Raw genomic sequence first — 17,193 nt, 5'->3', positions numbered from 1 at the left:
GGCTGGGTTTGAACCCGCCACCTCCGGCATATGGGACCAGCGCCCTACTCCTTGAGCCACAGGCACCGCCCCATCCACACAGATTTTATGTTTTTAGATTTTTTTAGTATCTCAACACTTTTGTAGTGATCCATGTAACAGTGGTGTGACCTTGGGCCAGTCCTTTACCTTCTGCATGTCTCAGTTTTCTTATTCGAAAACTGAGGGTACTGTTTTATATGGCCTTGCTTTGAGGCACCTCTCCTTCGTTACTTCCCTATGAGGTTCCAAAGGAACAGTGATAGTTAATTTTACTTGTCAACTTGGCTGGGCCACAGAGCCTAGATATTTAGTTAAACATTATTCTGTATCTTTCTGTGAAGATTTTTTTTTTTTTTTGGATGAGATTAACATTTACATTGGTGGACATTGAGTAAAGCAGATTATGCTCCATAATGTAGATGGGCCTCATCCAAGCCGTTGAAGGCCGTAAGAAAACAAAGACTGGCCACTCCCAAGCAAGAAGGAATTCTGCCAGCAGATGCCTTTGGACTCACCTGGTCCCTGGGGCTCTAGCCAGTGGCCTATTTTGTGGATTTTGGACTTGTACCGCCTCAATCATGTGAGCCAATTCTTTTTTTTTTTTTTTTAATTTGGCCTGGGCTGGGTTTGAACCTGCTACCTCCGGCATATGGGACCGGCGCCCTACCCGCTGAGCCACAGGCACCGCCCGTGAGCCAATTCTTAAAATCGGCATCTCTCTGCCTCTCCCTTTCTGTGTGCACATACACGTGTGTTTGTTTGTGTGAGTGTACCCTGTTAGTACTGTTCCTCTGTAAAACACAGACCAATATAGGAACGCATACAAAAACAGCAAACGAATGAGAAACATATTTTACTGATTTCATTGCTTTCTATAAGGAAGTAACCTTCCAACTCTAAGGCAAGGCTTTTTGTAAAAGCTGAATTAGAGAGTGTGGAATTGCCTGAGGATGAAGTGGGGCTTCCTGTATCCCCACTTTGAATCTAGACTGAGGGACCAGTATACTCAGAACAGCTGCAGGGGTGACAGGAGGCTTGTAGCTAGATGACAAGGCCGGTGTGTACTTCCTACATAGGGAGAAGTGGCATGGGACTGCCCCAGACAGGGGACATGCAGGCCAGAGAGAGGGGTGGCCATGGCTATGCCACACAGGAGTCCTGCCCACCAGCAAAAAGTATGTGGCTCCCACCAGGGAGATCGTCTCCTCCCAGCAGGGCTCTGGGTGGGGTGGAGCATAACATACTCTCTCTCCTGTCCTGGATGTGCCAGGATCTACACCAGATTTTATTTTCTTAGGAAAGAATTCTTCCATGGAAAAATGATGAGGGTGAAGAGAGAAGGGCTCTCTCCTAAGAAAATTAAATGTGATTAGAGGTTGGCACATAAGTTGTATGGTAGGTGGCAGGCATCACCATAGGCTCTGTGTTTTCACAGAAGAACTGCTGTCGGTGAAACATGGATGTAAAAGTTGGCCTGCGTGGTGGACAATCTCCCCTCTCATAAGGCACACACGGGAGAGTTTCTGCAGTGTGTGAATTCCTTGATGAACCATCCGTTCAGTTGGTCTAGAACACCTGGACCCTTTGCCACATGTTTTACTTTTCCTCTGTGTTTATTTTGCTGAGTTGCAAGTCTCATGTGTTGTTACCAGGGGTTGGAAGACCTGGGAGACACCATGGTTGCCATTAACTATCTGCAGGCTGTGATGAAGGAAGATTAGACTAGTACTGAACATCTGTAAGGATAAAACCCCAGAAGGGAGTACCAGGAAACAGATTCTTGTTCTGGAAGTTATAGCTCTTCCAGGTTGGAGTGGGCTACTTGGGACCTCTGTGTCAGTGGCTGGACCCTGGAGGGATGCCCATTGGGAAGTGGGATGTTAGGCTTCCAACATCCCAATTGGATGGAAGGAGGAATTCTACCATCTTTAAATGCATTGTATCACTTCTTCAGTCCTGACCTTCTCTGTTGACCTGGCCAACTTCTTGCAGGAACCTGCCTGAAGAATCCTGCCTGGCCTTGCTCTGGCTGCTAGGAACAGGCCTCACTGTGGGGAGGAGGAGGGGTTGCTCAGCAAAGAGAGTGACACTACAGATACCCCCTGAAGGAGGAAAAGCCCCACAGCAAAGAAAGAACATTGATGGAAAATACAGATAGTTGAGTGTTCGAAGACAGCAGCGAGGCTGGGATGAGGCTGTAGCACCTAATGGAAAAAGCGCCTAGCTGGAGTTCACGTGCCTGGGTTCAAATCCCAGCACTAGCTCTGATGAGCAGGGTGACATTGGGCACCATATTTGCTTTCTCTGTGCCTCAGTTTTCCCAATTATAAAATGATAATGTTGGCATCTATCATCGTGAAGATAAAGGTCAATATTTTTGACACATATAAGTAAGTGCCCCTCACGGTGTTAGATGATTTAGTATAGGGCAGGTCTGAGACTTTCTATTAAGTATCACGTGGTTCAGGATAGGTTAGAAGCTTTACCAAGGGGTAGAATGTTTCTTATTTTAAACATGAAAAAGAAGAGAACTGGGACAATAAGAGAACTAGCAGCACCAAACTAGAGAAAGAAGTAGGGGGAGACAAATACTTAGATAGAAAATAGAGGCAGCTTCAAAACTCAGCAGAAGGGAAGGCTACACCGTGATTTCAGAGCCAACTAATCAGCTTGAAATAAGAGAAACAGGCCCGGAGAAGGAAAGAGGAAAAGAGATATGAGATTTCTCCCAGAAGCATGGTGGGAGGAGAGAAATTAAGCAACTTGACAGATGTGCTCTTGAGCTTTAGTTTTTGATGCCAGATTATTTAAGCAATGGTCTTGGCCAGGGGTTCAGCAGCCTTAACAAGGCAGTTTCTGTTTCGAGGATTATGTCTTGGCCTTCCTGTGCATGGCTTATTTCACTTAGCATAATGTCCTCTGGGTTCATCTGTGTTGTCTGAAATGGCAGAATTTCCTGCTTCTTTAAGACCCAGTAATGATCTCACTTCTATGTGGAATTTAAAATAGTGAAACTCAAAGAAGTAGAGGGTAGAATGGTGGTTACCTGATGCTGGGGGTGGGGAGTACATGAGGAGATGTTGGCCAAAGGGTACGAAGTTTCAGTTAGACAGGAAGAATAACTATAGTTAATAATCATTACATATTTAAAAATTAAATATTATATATTTAGAAATTGCTAAAAGAGAGAATTTTGAATGTGCTCACCACAAATGATAAATATTTACGGAGACAGACATATTAACTAGTCTGATTTGCTCATTCCATGATGTATTGTATAACAAACATGACATTGTACTCCATAAGTATACACAATTATTGTTGGTTAATTTGAAATCTAAAGGTAGGATTTATGTCTGTTTTCTATTTGTGGCATCCTACTTAACTTATGAAACACATTCCCTTTGGACTGAATAAATTCTGGTTGGAAAGTGACATGGAGGCTTGCTGGTGAGGGCCCCACAGGAGAGGGCACAGTTCCAGGATAGAGCCCTTTGGGTGCACTCGAGTTTTTCTTGCTTCCGAGGGGAGAAGCACTTCCCATGCTAGGAAGGTGTATGAAGGTAAAAGTGTGTGTTCAGAAGCTTTCTGGATGTTCACATGAGCTGGGAAGCAGGGAATCCACAACACAGATGCAGAGTGCTGGACCAGCTCTGTGCAGTCAGGGAGGGGGCCTGTGTGCTGTGACTCCACACAGTGTCCTGCCACATGCTTTGGACTCTTGGAAGCTGGATCTGGAGACTAATGGGTTGAAGAGCTCGAAAGCCAACCCCCCAGTATGACTGGAAGTGCTGGTCAAAGTCAGTGCCCTTCAGAAGCCCAAGGAGGCTCATGGCAACTGTTCTTTGGACAGCAAGGAAGAGTGGCTGCCATTCCTACATGTGCTCCATCCCCCCTGACATGGGCTTTCTATGGGTCCTCCAGGGGGATCTTCCTCCTCCCACTGACCCTCAGCAGAGGAGACCCTCGTTTGGTTTCTGTCTGTGGCATTGGGAGACTCTGAGAGGATTAAATCAGCATTTCCATCACATAACAGCTGGTGACCTTGGGCAAGTCACCTAACCTCTCTAGTTGTCCCTCAACAAAGATGGGAGTCGTGTAAGGATTCTGTGATATACATGTGCAAGCTGCTGTGTGAGATAAAAAGTGCTATCCAAATGTTAGTGTTACCATTTTAAGCTCATCTTCACCGTTATTTAAGATATTCTGATATCACTATAGAAAAGCCAAGCCAAGTAAGGCTGTTGCCCTCAGTGGGTCTCAGTACAGCAAACCGTGAATGAGCTCCAAGCACATAACAGTCTAACGGGTGTAGTCCCCTCCAAGGACACCCTTAGAAGACTGTTCATACTATTTCTCTTGCCAGCCAGGCTGCTGCTCTGGCTCTCTGGGATCCAAATTCCAGGTGGGTTATCACAGCAGAGTTCTTGGTGCGCCAAGAAGGCAGTGCCTGCCAGAGATGCTAGGGGTGTCCAGATGCCCTGTAGGGTGGCAATAGATAGGCAGGCTGAGAAACCACAAGCCTTGTGCCCTCTTGGCCCTGACCCTCTGTTTGGCATGAATAGAGAGTATGGGGTTGGCTTGAGGCCAAGAGGTTGGTGACATCCACTCTCCAAGCCCCCATGTGTTATCATGGATGCCTGCCCCTCTACTTGTCACCCACCAAGTTCCCAATCCAGGAATCCCTTCCCACCAGGTTAGATTACTGTGGTCATTTCCCAACAGGCCTCCTTGTAGCTGCCTTCCCTTCACTCCATCCTACATGTGTGATCAGATGTTTTCCCATTATCTTCTTCATACAGACTCAGCTGCATTCTAAAGTTTTCTTGTACCTGTGCCCTCACATTCCTGAGCTAGCTATTCCGCCCTGCACAGACCTTCTTTCTCTGGATCTTATTCCTCTGGACCTTCCTGCCTGTTTAATTTGATATGTCAACTTGACTGGGCCACAGGGTGCCCAGATATTTGGTCAAATGTTATTTTGGTTTTGCCTGTGAAGATGCTTCTGGGTGAGATTAACATTTGAATTAGCAGGCTGAGTGAGGCAGATTGTGTTGCCCATTCTCATGGGCCCCATCCAATTCACAGAAGGTGGCCTGAATAGAACAAAAAAGCTAAGCAGGAACTCCTCTTGCCTGACTACCTTTGAGCCGGAACACTGCTTTTCTCCTGCCTTCAGACTCAAACAGAATCATTACCCTTGTTGGATCTCCATTAGGACCCCACAGATCTTGGGACTTGGCAGCTCCCATAATCATGTGAGCCAATTCCTTAGAATAAATCTCTTTCCATATAAACTTTTATGAACTATACATATAAAAGTGTATACAGAAAAGTTAGGCAGTTTTGTCCTTGTGGAAACATCATGGGGTGAGTGCGCTTACACAAGCCTAGAAAGCATTGCCAACCACACACCCAGGCCATATGGTATGGCCTATTACTCCTAGACTGCACACCTATACAGCAGGTTACTGGGCAGAATATTGCAGGCAGTTGACAATGGCAAGTACTTATGCATCTAAACATATCGGAACATTAAAAAGCTATAGTAAAAATACAGTGTTGTAATCTTAAGAGATCACTTTCATATTCAATCCGTCGTTGATGAAAATGTTGTTATGCAGCACTTGATTGTACACACTGTACACACACACACACACATTATGTGGGTTCTGTTTCTCTAGAGGACTCTAATATTCTGCCTTCTATCTGGCTTTTCACTACACACTTATTTCCCCCCTCTCTCTTCCTTTATGCAAAGTAAGATCCCTGTTCATCTTTCAAGATCTAACTCATTTGACACCATATCCAGGAGTTTGGGAGCAGAGGACATCCACGAGGCTGTCGTCTGCTCCCCTCACTGCTCTGTGCTTCCTTAGCACTGTCATCGAGCTTATGTAATTGAACTCACCTTGTGGTGTGTTACAGGTATGTCCACACACGTCTCTCTGCAACATAACAGTCCCCTCAGGGGCGGGGTCCTTCCATCTCCACCTCTCTCCTCCCTAGCTTAGGGCACTGGAAGGCTCACAACATATTGAGAGAACTACAATGAATTAAGTTGGAAACAAGCCAGTGGGAGACAGTTCATGCATGGCCCTTCCCACAAAGATGAGATTTCAAGGTTGCCGTGGGGTGATGTTCCAAGCAGAGGTGACAGCTATCAGGATGTGACATTGCATAGCACAAGCTGGGGGTTTCACACCCTCACTCAAATTCCCCCTAGTATGTTCTATAGCAGCAGTATCACAGAGCATTAATAAAATCAATTATTGGATAAAAATCTCTGGTCTCCAAAGCTTCATTTTGTGCTATTAGCAGGAGAATGCTGTTTCAAAAGGAGATAACAAAGAGGAAGAAAGATCAATTACTGGATAAGTTCACGGCAGTGCCTGAGATGAACGTGCAGACAGGCAAGCCCCTCCCACCTGCCGTGTGGGCCAAGTGCCTGCACTGCTGTCCACTCAGCCTCCCCTGGCCATCCTGGTCAGCTTCTCTTAGTGCAGGAAGTGCATTCTGCTCAGTGGTGGGATGGGCAGCTCTCAGCTCAGCTCCCTTGATACCCAAGCAGCTTGAGACCTTTGCATGACCACTGGGGTCGGTAACCTCTCACTGTAAGGGATGATGGCAGCCCCAGCTATAAGGTTCCAGATCAGAAATGGATCAGCAAGTTTTTCCTAGAGACAAAGCATCTTACGGTTCAGATGAATCTGAAAGGCATGAGCTCTTTTCGGTATCGTCTGGCTCTTCCCTAGCCAACCTAGGGTTGAGGGTATATCAGAAACATGTAACAAGGATTGGGAGGTGGCCTCCAAATATAAGCATTGATCTTGCCATGGCCTCCTGCTGGCTGGGTGGACAGTCTGTTGGCTGTGGAGCTGGTGTGGGTGGGGTGGAGCTGGACCCAGACCTGGCAGCCTGGACTCTGTCTGGGAGGCATCCCAGCTCCTCCTCTGCTGGAGGGCCCAGGAGGCGGAGCTGTGCTTTGTACTCTGCCACTTTCCACCTGGGCCACCTCCTAACGTCTCTGGACCTCATGCTCCCTACTCATCTCAGAGGTTTTGGTGAAGTTGAACGAGATCATGGATACATAAAGCGCCTTGCACCTTCTGAAGTGCTGCGTCCATTGACGGTGAGGGTTATTACTCTCTCCTTTGCTGATGCTTCTACAAATAATCAGATTCCCAGGTTAGGAGGGAGAGGGAACAGTCAGGGTGTCTGGGGGTAGCACACTCTGATAGATGGACCATCTCCTTCCTGTCGCTGCCTCTCCTCCAGTGGAGGAGGAGAGAATGATAGTCACTGTGCACCTCCTCTGTGCCAGCTTCTGGGCCAGCACTTTTAGGCCAGCTGTTCTCAAATTGCCCTGGAGAGATGTCCTGAGGGCTGGAGAAACTGGAATTCAAATCCTAGTCCTGCTGCTTCCAAATTTTGGGATCTTGGGCAAGGTACTTACCTCTGGAGGCTCGCTCCCTGTGTAGAATGGGAGAATGTGCTATATCCATCTTGCAGAATTGCTGTGGGAACTACAGGAAATCATGTGGTCCAGGTCCTAGAGCAGGGCCCAGCGCCCCGCGCCCCCTGGGCTCCCTAAGGGGGAGCAGCCGTTCCTGCCGTTCTGTCTGTTGCTGTTGAAGGGGCTTTGCTAATGTGCTGACTCTGTCCCCATCTTTGAGCCATGCTGTGCCAGAACAAGCCCGGTCTCTGGGGTGGGGGACTGAGAGGTGGGCGGGGCCAGCGCAGCGCGAACCTTTCTCATAGACTTCCTGTCCCTGTCTCGTAGCCTTCTGATGCTGACTGGGATGACCTGTGGGACCAGTTTGATGAGCGACGATATCTGAATGCCAGAAAGTGGCGCGTTGGTGAGGACCCCTACAAGCTGTACGCGTTCAACCAGCGGGAGAGTGAGCGGACCCCCAGTAACCGGGCTGTCCCCGACACTCGCCATTCAAGGTACTTCCTCCTCCCCACACTGCGTGCCCGCACCCCTCCCTGCAGCCTTCAGAGGTCAGCAGCAGGCTTGATTTGGGGATCTGTCATGCCCAGGGCCCAGTGCTGAGAACTGGGGGTGGACAGGCCATCTGTTACCCGTGAGCTATGGGAAACAGTCACCCTGTCAGTGCTGCTTCCTGCTTAGTGTCAAGAGCCAGGCCAAAGCTCCTCACCTTCCACTGGGAGGTGGGAGAGGATGGGTGGTCCTGTCACCTGTATTTGCCTCCTCACCGGTGGTTACCACAGGTGGCACTCGCCAGAAGCTCCTGGAGCACTAGAAACGCTATAGCCAAGGCTTGTTTGTCCCTCGGTGTGTTCCACAACTGGGGGAAGGCAGGATGGGTGGATCCTGGGAAGCCAGGTGGGTGGTCCCTTCTGTCCCTGGGAGAGACCTTTGCCAGCCCATGCACATTTTGCCGTATGAGTAGAGAAAGCTGAGGGGCTGCCTTGTTTCTGCTGTCTGCCTTCAGAGAGGGACACTCACACAGCGTCCATCCTACCAGCTGTTCCTTGATCAGGCCACACCTCCAGTGGCTTACAGAGATCAGTCCTGATCCTATGTAAAAAGCTTTATGTCCCTGCAAAAAGAGGTTTTGTGAAGACACTTGACCTCTTGACCTTCCATTTCAAGAGTCAAGGTTTCGGAGGGGGCCTGGTAAGCAGGTCAGTCTCAAACTCAGCTTGGGGGCCCAGAGGTGCCCAAAACCTACTTGGTGTTTCCTATCTGTTGTAGGAAATTAACTTGTGACTGGCCCCAGATAGCAGGCTGGCATGCTGGGGGAGGATCTGAAGACCATGTTACATTGAGAGGCTTGCTGTGATCCTTTGGGCCCGTGGTACCTGCCTGGAGGACAGGCGGGGTGAGAATTTTCATGGACAATGAGGCTGATGACACTGGTGTTTCTTCATTTGGACTATGTGAAGGCTAGTGGGCTCAGTTTTCTCATCTAGGGCACACAACTCAGAAACTTGTCTAATATAGTGTGTTTCCCATGGAGGAGCTCAAGCCGTCCTTACTAATCACCATCATTACTAAAAGAAGCTGCTGTCTTGGTTTCCCTGTGAACTGGGTGATATTATGACCTCCCCTAACTCTGACAGCCTCCAGAATTAAACTCCCACAACACTCCCCATTAGCCATAGTGCCAGGCAGTCCCCTTCAGCTAGAGTCCAGGGCTGGGCTGTACCCACTCCCTTCTGCTGGCCTGAAAGCTTCTCAGAGTTAGAGTCCTATATTATTCCTCTTTAAATTCCCCAGCACTTATCTTGGTCCTTGGTATCTGAGAGAATTTTATTTAAGTATTAGCTTCTTGTATTTCCCTGAGTAGAAAGGAGAGGGAGAAAGGGATGAGACAGGAGTCTGAGAAGCCCCTCTGGGTCTCGGGTGTGTGGTCCCTCCCTTGATCTGAGTCCAGATGCCGAGGCCCTCCAGAGGGGCGGAGAGACACTGCCTAGCCAGAAAAGTGGCTGCTTCTGGGTAAGAGCCTTTAAGGGAAACCTGTGGCTGCCCTCACCTGCAGAAAGGAGGCACGAAGGAATTCTCTGGGAAGGCGGGCACCTGAGGATGCCCTGAGCAGGACCAGTTTTCACGCTCACCCTTTTCTACCATTGATCTAGAGGCACAAAGGAGGGTTTTACAAGGGTGGGGCATATGTGCTGGTAGTGGATGGAGACTGAGCCAGTTCCCAAGGAGTCCAGCCCACTAGGTCCAGTTCCGGGCTTTGTTTCTAACCCAGGCATTTCGTCTGTAAAGAAAGTGCGATCTGTTGGGTTTGCAGCAGTAAAAGAAGAGAGGATTTAGACATCCTTTGGGAAAACAAAAAGAGAATGTGTATCAGCCATATGTCTGCCTCAGGGCACCAACCGAGCCCTGTGAGAAATGGGATTGTGTTACTCAGAGAATTTCGGGCTTAAGGGACTTCTGAATGTTCAGGGAGAGGAAAGGCCAGGGGGTTGAGAATGAGGCCAGGCAGCACCTGGGACCAGTAGCCGACTTGGGGGTCTTGTGCCCCTGCTGTGGGCTAGCCTGATGAGGGCCACCAATTATCAGCCGTCCCCACAGTGACTTTGGCGGAGTGCCGACCTCATACTCCAGACTGCCAGCAAAGCCCTGTGTTCCTCCCTCACGTGGGCCCTGCTGGGTGGTGACATCTATCTGTAGGTGTCCCACTCCCAGCCCTTGATTCCCAGGGAAACCCTAACTGTGAGGTTGGGCTCACCAGCTAAGTCTTTAGTTCTTTTACAATCCTGGTCTCCTTGCCGCCTCCAGACGTCATCCTGATGCAATGCCTGGGGCTTGCCTGGCCAGACTGACAGAGCCCTGGGGCTCACTTCGGCCTCTGCCAAACCAGTTACGGCTGCAGTGACCTGCATCCTGTCGGCTGGGGATTCTCCAGCTCTACCGACCTCTTTGTCCGGATGACACTGTTGCAGGGTGTCCCGTGTACCATGGCATGTTCAGCAGCATCCCTGCTCCTACCTACTCCATGCCAGTAGCAGCCCTGCCAAAGTTATGATAACCAAAAATGTCTCCAGACATTGCCATATGTCCCCTGGGGAGCGAAAATGCAGTGAGGATCACTGCTCTCCTTTTTACCTAAATTCTCAGAAATGAAACAAGAACATGCATTGTCAACTCTGTCGCAAGCAACAGGATGTGTTCAGACCTTGTCTATAAAGCACAGGGAGGCAGAAGCCAGTACAGGCCAAGCGTTCAGGTCATGGTCTCTGGGATCAGACTGCCCTGTATCCAATCCATTCTGTCTGCTGTGGACTAGCTGAGTGAACTCAAGTAGGTGCCTTGCTTCTTGATACCTAGTTTCTCTTTTGAAAACAATGATAAAAAATAGCAATACTGATCCTACCTAATTTTCTTTTTATAAGGATCAAATAAAATATATGTAAAGTATTTACCTACTCCATAGTAAATAGTTGAAAATTTTCAGATGTTATTGTTATCACAGAGAATGTGGGCAGGCTAATGGCAGGGCCCAGAATATACAGGGAGGTCTCTGCTAGATAGCTAAAGGTACTCAGGCAAGAGACACCGCCAAACCCCAAAGTGAGAAAGCAGCTGTATCCCAAGCACCAGGAACGGGCAGTATGAAGATCATTTATATTGTCAGGCATTGGGGCGGGAGGGGAGAGCAGAAGTAGGTTTCAAGGTCAGGTTCAATGCCAGAGAAATGCTAGTGAGTGGTGGTATCCCACCCCTGGGGCTGTGGGATGCTGGCTTTGAGGCTCAGCCTTAGCAGTTCTCAGTCCAGGCTTCACACAAGAGTCACTTGCGAACTTTGAAAAAATTGCTGAGACTCAGACTCCAACCAGCTGAAAGATTCTAAGCTCTCCAGTGATTCTAGTGAGCACCCAGCTTGGAGAACCACTGCTCTAGGCAAGCGTTCTCAAAATTAAATAGACAAACAGATTACCCAAGGATCTTGTTAAATTCTGACTCAGTATGTCTGGGGTGGGGCCCAACAATCTGCATTTCCAACAAGTTCCTGGGTGATGCTAACGCCCACTGGTCCACAGATCACACATTGAACAGCAAGGGCTTAGAACAGCATTTTTCAAAGTCTGGTTCCTCAAGCCAGTAGACCAGCAGCGGCAGCATCATTTGAGAACTTGTTAGAAATTGAAATTCTTGAGCTTCATCCAGAAATAAGCCCAGAAATCTGTGGCATGGCCTGCTCAGGCTTGGAAACCACAGAGCATCAGCTTACTCATGTGGCTTGTTTTTGTGGACCAGAAGAACTCCCCGGGGGGGGGGGAGGGGTTTAAGTGGAGAGCAGGGGCCTTGGGATAAGGCCACCTACCTGCCCATATGCTGAGGCCCTTTTCCTCTGTCCACGTGGCACAGCTTCTGACTCAGACCCTGCAGAGACTTTGGCCTCTCTTGTTCCCTCTTGTTCCTCCATCTTCTCCCAGTTCCTTCATCCACAGCATCCATGTCCAGCCAGCCTCTGGGAGTTGGCATTACCTCTATCAGGAAGCCTCTACTGTGGGACACTCCTGACTCCATGGCCATTGGCCCACACTGGACTGTTAGATCCTTTGTAGGACCCAACCCCATGGACACGGATTTTGCTTCCACTGACTGGGCTGCCTTTGTGTTCCCAACAGGTCTTGCAGCTAAGGCCCTAGGGTCATGACATCAGCTGCCCTCCAGGGAGGGTAGCATGAACATCTACTACAATGTCTGGCCTCCATAGGAATTCAATAAATGTTTATTGAACAAATAAAAGGGAGGATAAAAAAGGCAACTGATCACTCTCTCCACCTGTCCCCTTCTCGTTGTCCTCCCATCCCCAGGGGCCTCCTATGGGCAATCGGGAGAGCAGACTCAGAGTTAAAGGAAAAAGGCTTTTTCCTTTTACTCATTACTGAGAAGGAAGACTGAAGAAACGTCATGTGGGAGGGGTCTGAGCTTATTAAATTTGCTTCCAATTTTCTTACCACAGTAATTGGATTCTGATTTATAGGATGAGTTTGGACAGTGCCTGAAACAGGGAACTATTAGCTGAGCATTAGAGCAAGTGCTTCCAGGAGGGTGGGTGCTGGGAATTGCCCAGTAATCTGAAGACACCACAGGCAGGGAAGGAAGGAGGAGGCTGCAGAGATCTTTGCCCAGCAGGCCACTGTGCTGATCGAGTCCCAGGTACACTGGCAGGGCCAAGGCCAGGCATCATGTGGTAAAGGAAGCCCAGAGAGTGGCCATTTTTCTCTTGGTCCTTTACCCTGTGGATTCCAAGTTATTTGTGGGAGGCAGTCCAATCTGTCTGGAGTGCAGGGTTACAGAGGTGAGGGATGGAAGAATCTAAAATGGACACAGCTTTGAGCTCCCCTTTCCCAGGCTTTACAGGGCATGGGGTGGACTGGGAGTAATTCCACTCCTAGTGTGGTTCAGAAAGTAAGTTCTGCAGTTTCCAAGGGATCCCCCACTCAGTCACGCTCGGGCTCACCCAACCCTCTTGTGCATCTGATGTGATTTTCACACTCTCAAGATGAAAGCCTGCTGTCGGCCGCCTGCAGACACGTGTGTCTCTGCTGTGACTTGGTCCCCTTGTCACTGGTGTCGGGCCATGTGCGAGGAGCGGGGATGAGGAGCACAGCAGCCCTTCAGCACATCCCCGCTCCTCTCTTGGCTTCATTTTTTCATCTGTGAAATAAGGGTGTAGGGCTAGATAGCATCTAAGTGTTGGTGTCTGTGTGTCACCACCCTAATTGTGGATGAGCATGTTCCTCCATGGGGTCTCATCCCAGGTATATACACATGTCTACACCAGCCCACCTCAGTGGAATAAAACACTGGGTTTGCCTTGGGGTATCCTATTTCTGCCCTCTTAGGCTGACAGTTGTGTTAACTCAATGACAGCCTTCACGTCTAGGTCCTGTGAGGGTACAAGGATGAATAAGATGTGGCCAGGTGTATCAGAGGTGGGAGGTAGGTGACGTGCCCCAGTAATGATCGCAACTTAACTAGGAGATGACTTCGAGCTGGGGTGAGTCAGAGAAGATTTCCCAGAGGAGTTCTGCTGTTTAAAGATATAAAGCACTAGCTAGGTCTACAAGTGGCCCTTATTTTCCAGTGGCCCCACTCCCTAACCTATCACCACATTTTGGTGACAACAGCTAAATTTACCATTATCCAAGTGGCACACAAAACTCCTGGCAGACAGCAGCCATCAAATGGAGACATGCCCCTTGAGGAGGGGGAAAATATTTTGATAAAGCAAATGTATATTTTTGCTGTTGCTTGGCAGCGCCTATTATGGGGTTGTGTTGATTGCAAGGAGCAGGTGGCAGAGTGGACTGAGCCCGTGGGCCATGGCATGGGCTGGGAGGGGTTAGAGCTAGGGAAGCCTCATGGGGTCACCTTCACTGGCCTGGCTGCATCTGACTGTTCCGTGGGCAGACCCTCCCAGCCTTTGTCCAGTGCCCTAAATGGTACAGACAGTAGGATGCCCATCATTTGCCTGGAGGGAAAATTCCACACTTTAATGCATCTCACCAGGAAGACATTTTTCCTCTGCTCCTTTTCCTCCTGGGAAATGAAGGGGCAGTGGGCCAGCCTCTGGTCACATTCTTTCCTCCTGTATTTACTGGGTTGGAGTGGCCGCCAGAGATCATCATCATTTCTCTCCTTATACTCGTCACTTAGCAGTAATAGGGTAAAAATCTTTACTGCTGGAATGGCTAAGCATAAAAAATGTTCATATTCCCTCCGAGTGAAGGCTATTGCACTAGCTCAGCACAGTTTTAGTGATTCCACATCAAGGCCAGGGGATGAGAGGAGGAAACCTATCACAGACACTCAGCTTTTGCAAACAAGTTATCCTCATCTGCGATATTCTGGTCCCTCCTGTGCACTATTTTTCAGTGGTTCTGAGTATGCTTCACTCTGAAACCTCAGAGTTTCAGGGAATGGACAGAGGGATTGCAGAACCTCGCAGAAGTGGCTCTGCAGCAGAACCGTGCTCCTGGCTCTGGGCAGCTGTTTGTGGTGCCACCTGCAGGGTGTCAGGTGTGTTCTTGCCAGGGTGAGAGGAGAAGAAAAGCCACCAGAGCCAGTACAGCAGGTGCCTTTGGGTCAGGATTCCTGTCCCTTCCTGGCCCCGTGGTTCTTTGGATACAGAGCAGGCAGCCCTCTTCTGCTGTTCTTTGAGTTTCAGGGAGATTTCCCAAAGGGGCAACACATCAGCCTTCAAAAGATAACTGGACAACAGCCTTTGCTGATGGGAATTCACCAGGCAGACTGCCTTAGCTAATTTGTTGTCTCATGCCTTGTTTCCAAGTGAATTTTTGCCAAATTTGACCTTGCATTGTACATTTCACTCTCTCCCGCACTTGCTCATTCACTCAATGCAATTATTGAGCATGTGTCATCTTCCGTTAGCAATGGGTCCCCGTTCCGCAGTGTCCCGGGAGCACTTCCTCATCCCCAAACTCACTGCTGGGTTTCCAACTGAGCACCAGTGTGAGGCTGCAAAGACTTGAGCAGAGCAGCAACACTAGCTGGTTAACCACATTTGAGGTCAGAGAGGTTAGGGGACTTGTCTGAGGTCACACGGCTAGTCCACGCTTGCTGAAGCTCAAAATTAAATTTTCAGATGCTGGGTCCATATACTTTATTTTTTTTCTGTCACAAACATAAAACCATTATTATGCTCAAGTTCATGGTGTGAGTGAGAGTGTGTGTGTGTGTTTGGCTTGTGCTTTGGGGCAAGAAGAAGTGATGCATGAAGATTCTGGGTTTTCCAGTTAAGACAGTTTGAGAATTATATTTTATCTTTGCCTAGAGGCACCACAACAACGTATTTCAGTCACCCTAATGCAATAATTAGTGTCTTCTGGTGCTCTGTCCTCCGGGCCAAATCCTAATGGGCAGGTCACCCTAGCAGAGGCTTGTGTGGCTTTGAAATGTACACAGTGGCCTTTGTTCAGGGGGCCTACCTCCCGCTCCCTTCCTGGTTTGCCTCCCTTATTTCACATTGCCTGGGGGACGAGGCAATGGGAAGAGGTGCTGGGAGATGTGTAGAAGGATGTTCGGTGCCTAGGATGGGAAACTGATTTGGATTAATCATCTGTCACAAAGAACTCATTCACAAATTGTTGAGTCCAAGGCTGTCAGGGATATTATCAGTAGAAAAGCAGACTGTAAGTTTGTCCCCATGGAACTTAGATTCTCCCAGTGACTTCCTAAGTCAGCAGTTCTCAACCTGTGAGTTGTGACCCCTTTAAGGGTCTCCTGCATATCAGATATTTACATTAAATTCATAACAGTAGCCAAATTACAGTTATGAAGTAGCAACGAAAATAATTTTATGTTTAAGGGTCACCACAACATGAGGGACTGTATTAAAGGGTCACAGCATTAGGAATGTTGAGAACCACTGCCCTAGGTGGACAGGTGGGAACAACCTCACTGCCCTCCCTAGGCCACTAGTCCATCCGCACACATAGCTTCCTGCCCACAGGAGGCATGCTCCTTAGGCTAGCCTTGAAAATAAACCCTGGCCCAGATGCTCAAAGTTTCAGTAACACCCACAGCAACGTGGCATCAGTTCTCCCTCTTCTGAATTATCTGGGAAGAAGGTTAAGGAAGGGTCCCCAGATTTGCACTCCACACCCTGGGGATGTTCTCATCAGGGCTGTGGTGAGCACTGAGGGCTGGAGAAGACAGCATTACCAGGCTCAGCTCTTGGCTATTCCATGGGCTGTATTGAATTCGTCCAGTGCAGCGGCCTTTGAAATCTTTCTGCAAGACCCAAGTCTGCCCCCAGGCCAGGATCTCTCTTCATCTTTTCTTAAGTAAACTTGTATTGAAATATAACTGCATGCAGAAGAGTACACGCCTCCTACAGGTGCAACTGGAAGAAATTTCACAAAGAGAACACCCTTGTGTTTCCACATCAAGATGCTCATCAAGAAAAGATTATCTGTTTGCCAGAAGCCACCCTGTGCCCCTGCCCAGTCGGAATCCCCTATGGCTATCCCGTCCTCAAATGCTGTAGATTAATGGAATTACACAGTATTCACTCTTGTGTGTCTGGCTTCCCTCAAAATTATGCGTGTGAAATCCAGGCACATTTTATAAGACACAGTTTGTTTATTCTCATTGCTATATGGTATTCCCTCGTATGAGTAAATCACCATTTATGTATCTACTGCTAATGCTTATTTGGGGTTCTAATGAATAGAGCTCCTGTGATGAGTCTTATACTCGTCTTTTGGTGAAGGTACATATGCATTTCTGAAGGGTTTTTCTGGACTGTCACCCGTTCATTGAGGTGGGTGTGGTTGAGTTCCAGTTGTTCAACATCTTTGCTGTCAGTCACTTGCTATTGTATGTCTTTTCCATTCTACCCTCTCTCGAGACAAAGTAGTGACATCTCATTGTGTTTTAAATTTGCATCTCCCTGCAGATCAGTGAGGCTGCTCACCCTTTCCTGAGTTTCTCGGCCATGTGGATGCCTACTCAAGTGTTTTGCCCCTTCTGTCCTTGACCTTTGCCCCAGAATCAAGGGCAGAGCTCGGCTCTCAGTCACTCCTCATAATCTGCCTCTCCTCTGGTTGGTTTTTGGCATATATTTTTAGGCAGTATGATAACATAAGGAGGAAAAAATAAATGGGTTGAGCCTGAGAGGATGCAGGTCCTTTCTAAGATACTGCCTGACGATG

General features: G+C 48.5%; 1 protein-coding gene across 2 annotated transcripts in view; it reads left to right on the top strand.

Moving 5' to 3' along the window:
* GALNT14 (polypeptide N-acetylgalactosaminyltransferase 14) overlaps window positions 1-17,193 on the top strand; it is a 232,321-nt gene that overhangs the window by 140,428 nt on the left and 74,700 nt on the right. For both annotated transcript variants that reach the window (XM_053588156.1, XM_053588157.1), the window contains exon 2: window positions 7,805-7,974. In XM_053588156.1, coding sequence (XP_053444131.1) covers window positions 7,805-7,974 — 170 coding nt within the window. The remainder of the gene's footprint in view (window positions 1-7,804; window positions 7,975-17,193) is intronic.

The sequence above is a fragment of the Nycticebus coucang genome, chromosome 4 (genome assembly GCF_027406575.1).
Source record: "Nycticebus coucang isolate mNycCou1 chromosome 4, mNycCou1.pri, whole genome shotgun sequence".
Classification (NCBI taxonomy): domain Eukaryota; kingdom Metazoa; phylum Chordata; class Mammalia; order Primates; family Lorisidae; genus Nycticebus; species Nycticebus coucang.
Note: the sequence above shows the minus strand (reverse complement) of the source record. Positions and strands in the feature narration are given on the sequence as shown.